Source organism: Oenanthe melanoleuca, chromosome 4 (assembly GCF_029582105.1).
Source record: "Oenanthe melanoleuca isolate GR-GAL-2019-014 chromosome 4, OMel1.0, whole genome shotgun sequence".
NCBI classification, from domain to species: Eukaryota; Metazoa; Chordata; class Aves; order Passeriformes; family Muscicapidae; genus Oenanthe; species Oenanthe melanoleuca.
This window is the reverse complement of record NC_079337.1, coordinates 44960212-44967010: the sequence shown is the minus strand read 5'-3', so window position 1 is coordinate 44967010 and position 6799 is coordinate 44960212. Positions and strand designations below refer to the sequence as shown.

The 6799-nt window shown below is 57.7% G+C and overlaps 2 protein-coding genes across 2 annotated transcripts; both read left to right on the top strand.

The window, feature by feature from the left end:
• Positions 1–1284: 1284 nt before the first annotated feature.
• On the top strand, positions 1285–4064 carry SLC10A4 (solute carrier family 10 member 4). Its single transcript, XM_056489817.1, has 3 exons — positions 1285–1820; positions 2217–2427; positions 3079–4064. The coding sequence occupies exons 1-3, from the start codon at positions 1432–1434 to the stop codon at positions 3592–3594; spliced, it is 1116 nt and encodes a 371-aa protein (XP_056345792.1). The 5' UTR covers positions 1285–1431; the 3' UTR covers positions 3595–4064.
• Positions 4065–4286: 222 nt separating this feature from the next.
• ZAR1 (zygote arrest 1) lies at positions 4287–5706 on the top strand. The gene is made up of 5 exons (XM_056490341.1): positions 4287–4985; positions 5076–5171; positions 5255–5347; positions 5417–5491; positions 5563–5706. The coding sequence occupies exons 1-5, from the start codon at positions 4287–4289 to the stop codon at positions 5704–5706; spliced, it is 1107 nt and encodes a 368-aa protein (XP_056346316.1).
• Positions 5707–6799: the final 1093 nt, after the last annotated feature.

Here is a 6799-nt window from a genome sequence, read left to right as displayed (position 1 = left end):
ATCCGGATCCTATTTGGTTGTTCAGCTTCAATGACTCATCTTCCCCGAGCTCTCCTTAGGCTAATGACAAGAAAACAAACACAGGCAGAACAGTATAGAACTTGGCATCATTTTGGCAAAGTTGTGTTCCCAAGATTTTGTCACCAGGTACTACTTGCATTTCTTGTGTCACCCATGCCCCAAGAAAGAACCAAAGGTTTAATAAGCAAACCATCTGTTTTTCTTTCAAGCCGCCAATAACTTCTACTCAAGACCTGGGACAGCCTAAAATTTTACCCAAACTTGCTGTTTGATGGAGCTTAAGGCAAGCAGCCAGCTCCCATAGGCTCTCTCCTTAAACCCAGTGTGTCCCCCTTCAGCTGTGACCCAAAATGCTCCATGCAGAAGTAGAGCCACATATGAAGAGCAGAAGCCAATGTGCAGCACAGTGGTTGCTGCCACCCCTCTAAACCCTGCGGGTGAACGAGGGAATGAGTTACATTCCTAAGACAAGGCCAATAGTAGTGCCAAGAGTGAGAGCAACTGACATATCTCCTGCCCTTGGAAGCTACCCTCCCCTCCCAAAAACTCCTGCCCTTGTGAGTCTAGTTGGGCATTCTATAAAGCACTTTGCTTCTAAAGGAACAGAGTGACACACAATAATTAAATGAAAAGTAAATGATATAAGCACAATTTTATGACTGCAAAAAGTTTAATCACTCTTGGATGTGATTTTTGGGTGATAGACTAAATGTCTTACCCTGGATTGAATATTTGTGTGCCTGTTTCCTTCACATGTACTGACTACCTTTTAAAAGGTACCACTCTCTCGACAATTTTCTGGGTACCCACCAGCAGAAAGTGGTGACTCCTCGACCTCAGAAAAGGGCTTTCCATCCTTCATCTCACATTCCAAAGCCTTCACAGCAACAGCAACTTGCCTGAGAAATGAGGAATTGCCTGGGGAAGAAGCTTGGCAATCCTTCAGCAAAGGGGTCTAGTGCTGCCCACCCACATCGCGCCGCTAATTGACCTTTTTGCAATGCCGAGGCCAAAGCAATCCTGTGATAGATACCTCAGTTCCACGCTGGAAAGGTCGAGCCCTGCCGGCTCCAGGAGCGGCTGCCGGGGTCGCACCGGAGGGGACGCGCCCGCGGGCCCGCAGTCCCTGCGCTTCCCTCCGCCGGGGCCGGGCGGCGCTGGCGCTGCCGCCGTCGAGGCGAGACACCGCCCACGGCGGGGGTGGCCCCGCGTGGGGCCGGGGACGCGCCCGCAGCAGACAGGAGCCGGGGACCGCGTCAGCAGCGCCGGAGATCCGAGCGGGGCCGGGAGGGATGCGGGCTCCGCCGCCCACCGGGACGAGCCCTGCCCGCGCCCCGCACTGACGGCGCCGCCGCCCGCGCTCTCCCCGGGGCTGGGCGGGAGCCGGCGGCTCCCGGCGCCGCGCAGCCCATGGCCAGCTCCGCGCAGCCCCCGGCGGCGGCGGGGGGCGCCGGCCCCGACGGCGGGGCGCTGGCACAGGGGGGCGGCGAGACTTTCGGGGACCGCTCGCTCAGCCAGGGCCTGAGCGTGCTGGTGGGTCTGGGGCTCTGCGCGACCATGCTGGGGCTGGGCTGCGCCGTGGAGTTGGGGCAGCTGGGGCAGCAGCTCCGGCGGCCCGTAGGGCTGCTGCTCGCGCTGCTGGGACAATTCGTGGCCATGCCACTGGTGGCCTTCCTCCTCGCCCTCATCTTCGCCCTGGACGAGGTGGCGGCCGTGGCTGTACTGCTGTGCGGCTGCTGCCCCGGCGGCAACCTCTCCAATCTCATGTCGGTGCTCGTCGACGGGGATATGAATCTGAGGTAGGTGCCCCGCTGCCCCTCGCTCTCAGCCGGCCGGGGGCTGCGGCGGCCCCGGACGCGGGGAGGGTTCGCTGGGCACCCGTCGCAGGCGCAGCCGGGACGGTCGGGCGGGCGGGCGGGCACGGCGCGCTGGGAATCGCCAGCACTGCTCTCCTGCCTCTCCTGTGGAGGATCTTACATGAACCCCGACACACGCCTCCTGCCTCCTTCTCCGTGCTCTGGCCGGAGCAGGAAAGGGGGTGGGGGATGGAGAGGGGAGAAAGGAGGGCGAGCGGGCTCTTGCAGTGAGAAGTGCCCGGCCGGCTGCAGAACCCACTTCTAGCGGGGCTTGGGGCTCCCAGGGGCTGTCCCCGGCCGGGCATGTGATGGAGCATTTCTTCGGTTCCCCCGCCGCAGCATTATCATGACGGCCTCCTCCACGCTGCTGGCCCTCTTCCTGATGCCCCTCTGCCTCTGGATCTACAGCCGCCACTGGATCAACACGGCCGTGGTGCAGCTGCTGCCCCTGGGGGCGGTGAGCCTGACGCTGGGCAGCACCCTGCTGCCCATCGGCCTGGGGGTGCTGATCCGCTACCGGCACCCCCGCGCCGCCGACCTCCTGGTCAAGGTAGGCACGGGCCCGGACGGGAGGAGGGGGATGCCCGGGGCGGCACCAGGGACGGGGAGCGACGGCACTAAGCTTTTTGGTCCCTCCAAACCGGTGTTAGTCTCACACAGGTATATTCAACTACCTAGGTGGAATACAAAGACTTTAAGTCTTTAAATAAAACGGGACAGAGAAAGCGAGGGAAAGGGCGGCTTACCCCCCTATGGCAGCGCACAGGAAGGAGGGCAGCCTGGTGCTGCACCCCGGCAAGCATCCTGGACACTGTAGCAGAGGCATTCTGTGACATCCTGCTTTCTCCCCACTCTTGCTGCACCCTGGTCAGGCAAAACCAACCTGCAGGCACGGCCACGCTTCCTTAAAACATGCTATTAAATTGGCTTAATTGAGAAAGGAAGAGTGAGGCACAAATCCTGACTCTTGTTTCCCAGTAAGTCATCTCAAAACAAAATGATCGAGGGTGAGTGACCTCAGTCCGTTCCTTTCCTGGGATATGAACAAACACCACCAAAATCCCAGGCCAGGAGCAAATCTGGGAAGGGCAGTGCAACCATGTTTTGCCGTTTAGACTCTTCAGCACGCTTCTACCTGCTATGCTTATCCTTTCAAAATATTATCCCTCCCTTGTTTATCAATGTCTGTATCTGTTGCCAGATTTCCCTGTGGTCTCTCTTGGTGACTCTGGTGGTCCTGTTCATCCTGACTGGGACCATGCTGGGCCCAGATCTGTTGGCACAGATTCCTGCGTCTGTCTACGCCATTGCAGTGCTGATGCCTCTGGCAGGGTACGCCTTGGGATACGGCTTGGCCACGGTCTTTAAAATGCCCCCACACTGCAGGAGAACAGTATCTTTGGAAACAGGGTGCCAAAACGTCCAGCTCTGCACCGCCATTCTAAAACTCACCTTCTCCCCGGAGATCATAGGGAGCATGTACATGTTTCCCCTGCTTTATGCGCTTTTTCAGTCAGCAGAAGCAGGACTGTTTGTGCTGGCATACAAGATGTATGGAAGAGACAGCTACAAGCAAGATACACTTGGTGAAGAGGAAGACACAGATATTTCCTACAAGAAACTGAAGGAAGAGGAGGTAGCTGATACTTCATATGGCACAGTGACCACAGAGGAGCACAACTCCATTCAGATGGAGCCGACTCAGACGGCGCTTTAGGCAGGACAAAGAGGTAACTCCCTAGACATGAATGTGTGTTGTTGTGCTTGCAAACAGGCTGGGGCTGTGCTCGCTGCTGTGCAAGCGGAGCTGCCCGGCCTCTGTCATTTCTCCAGCTGCTCCCATTGTACAAGGTGATATGTGTTTATTACCATGACAGTTCTTCTTCAAAAGTAAACATGGAAAAAAAAAAAAAAAACCAACAGAAAAAAAAAAAAACAGAAAAAATAGAAAGCATCACTGTGACACAAACCAGTAACTGTAAAACTTCATGCAAGGAGGCTGCTGCCTGGCTGAGTGCAGTAGAAAAGGGTAGAAGGAAGAAACAGTGTTCTACAGAGTCAACACCAACCCAGTGTCAGTTCAGATGATAGGAAAAAAACACGTCGCGTGTGTATCTCTGTGCCTCCTACCTGCTGTAAAAGCATTGTTCTCATTGTTCTCACCACAAATACATGGCGAAGCCGAACCAAACTCGTGTTCTCTGCTGTTTACTGCCTTGGAGGCAATTAAGAGCCGCGCTGCCCGGTTCAGCTGGGGAGCTGTGAGGGGGTGGGGGATGGCCCAAGGCCCGCACCAGGTGGGGATGGGAAGGGGCCGCAAAGCCGGCGCCCGTCGGGGGCGAGGGAAGCCCGGCCCCGCCCCGGGGGTATTTAAGGCCACCGCCCAGGGGTCGCCCCGGGTCCGGTACAATGGCCGAGGAGGCGATGGCGAGTTATCTCTACACCGCCTACCGCCCCTACTCCTACCGCTACCCGCCGCCCAAGGGCAAAGGAGGGGCGGCGGGCAGCTGGCGGCCGCGGGGCAGCAGCAGCAGCTACTTCTCAGGCTACGGGGAGGCGGCCGCCGAGTACTTCGACAACTACCAGCGGGCGCAGCTGAAGGCCATCCTCTCCCAGGTCAACCCCAACCTGACGCCGCGGCTCCGCAAGGCCAACACCAAGGAGGTGGGCGTGCAGGTGAACCCGCGGCAGGACGCCTCGGTGCAGTGCTCGCTCGGGCCCCGCACGCTGTTGCGCCGCCGCCCCGGCCCCGCCGCCTCCCGGGAGCAGGAGCTGGGCAGCCCCGCCACCACCAGCACCCGCGCCGTGCGCTTCCCCCGCACCATCGCCGTGTACTCGCCCGTGGCGTCCCGCAGACTCACCGCCTTCCTGGAGGAGCCGAGCCCGGAGCCGGAGCGGCGGCCGCAGCAGCAGGACAAGGCGGCGGCCGTCGAGGAGGAGCCGGCCGCGCTGCGGGAGCAGCGGGCGGCGGAGGCGGCTGCCGTGCGGGCGAGCTGGGAGAAGCCCCCCGAGGGTGGCGCCGAGCCGCTGGAGCAGCGCCCGGCCGAGCCACTCGCGCCGCGCTCGGCCGCACCCCCGGAGCCGGCAGCGGAGGCAAAACAGGAGGAGGTGGCAGAGCCGGCCGAGGCAAAGCCTGCAGAGCTGTCGGCCGAGGCAAAGCCGGCCGAGCCGTCAGCCCAGCCGCCAGAGCGGGCCGAGGCAAAGCCGGCCGAGCCTCAAGCCCAGCCGGCAGAGCCGCCAGCCTCACCCCAGAAGCCGCAGTCGTCGGCAGGCAAGACCCGCCTGCGCTTCCAGGTGAGTGTCGGCCCGGGGGAGCAGAGCGCGGCCGGGCCGGCCCAGGAGGCGCTCGCACCGTCGAATAACCTTGTCCCCGGCAGTTCCTGGAGCAGAAGTACGGCTACTACCACTGCAAGGCCTGCAACATCCGCTGGGAGAGCGCCTACGTCTGGTGCGTCCAGGGCACCAACAAGGTAAGGCCCGGCTCGGATGGCCCCGGCTCGGGCTCCTCGCCGCCCTGCTGAGCCCGCCCTTCCCCGCAGGTCTATTTCCGTCAGTTCTGCCGGACCTGCCAGAAGTCCTACAACCCGTACCGCGTGGAGGACATCACCTGCCAGGTAAGGTATCCTCGCCTTGCCCTGAGCCCGGCCTCACGGGCCCGGCCGCCGACCGCCGCCTTCTCCCTCAGAGCTGCAAGCAGACGCGGTGCACCTGCCCCGTGAAGATGCGCCACGTGGATCCCAAGAGGCCCCACCGCCAGGACCTCTGTGGGAGATGCAAAGGGAAACGCCTCTCCTGCGACAGCACATTCAGTTTCAAATACATCATCTGAATGGGATGGGGATTTTTGTTTTTGTTTAGGGCTCTTCAAGAAAACTGCAAGTAGAGCAGGGGTTTTTTTGTGTTTTTGTTGGTATTGTTAAAGGTACTTGGTGAGATGTAGCTAGGAAAGCATAAAAATAAAAATATTGCAAAGCACGCTCAAATGATTAGGTGGGTTTTTGCCCAGCTCAGAGGGTGCATATAGTAAATTGCATAGGCAACAAGTGTAAAGGTGTATTGTAAATCAGTGGTGGTCTTGGAAACAACTGATTCAGGACTTTGTAGACTCTCGGCTAGAAAGGGTTTCTGTTGCTGCCTTGCACTAACCAAATGCTTGAAGTTAACATCAAATTGACATCTGCAGTAAGTAGTAGACCACCCTTCAATACCAGTAGTATTCCGTTATTTTGCACACCTCTATTCAATGTACAAAGTATCCTGCACCTGTTTTTCATCACTAGAAAATGATTGAGAAATGCTGTGTAAGTACTTAATCACTTCTGCTGGTGTGGCTGGTCTGCATTAAGCTAAGTTGGTGTTCTTGTCTTTGAAGGCAAAACAAAAAGGAAGCTTTCCAGGGACAGCCCTCAAAAAATGCTGAGGGATGGAGTCACTGATGTTATGGTGATGGTCTCTTGGTAAATGTGTTGCTCATCTTACTTGCACAAGGTTATGGAGAGAAGGGACACTTTAGAGGTTCAAGGTACAATAATATTGCATCTGCTTGGCTTCCTTTTCAACCTGCAGGTGAAGTGCAAGAGCTATGCACTTAGTGGATTATACTTTAAGAGTTTGATCTAATTACAGTTTAGATGCCTGCCATCAGAAGGATTGAACTCCCACACTCCTCTAGAGTTGGGTTTGCAGCTAGGAATTGTACTTGTAGTGTTTGGTAGTAATAGCAGAACCAGCACTGGTTACTTGCAGATGGTGCTCTCAATGGTGGTGTCCTCTATAGGAACACCATGCTTCAGCCAATGTGCTTCACACATTGACTCTGTGGCAAACTTACAGCATCACCATCTGAGCAGATTCTCAAGCTAGTAAAACCTACCCCACTGCCCCAGTCTGCCTTTTAGCTGTGGATCTGGGTAAACACAAAT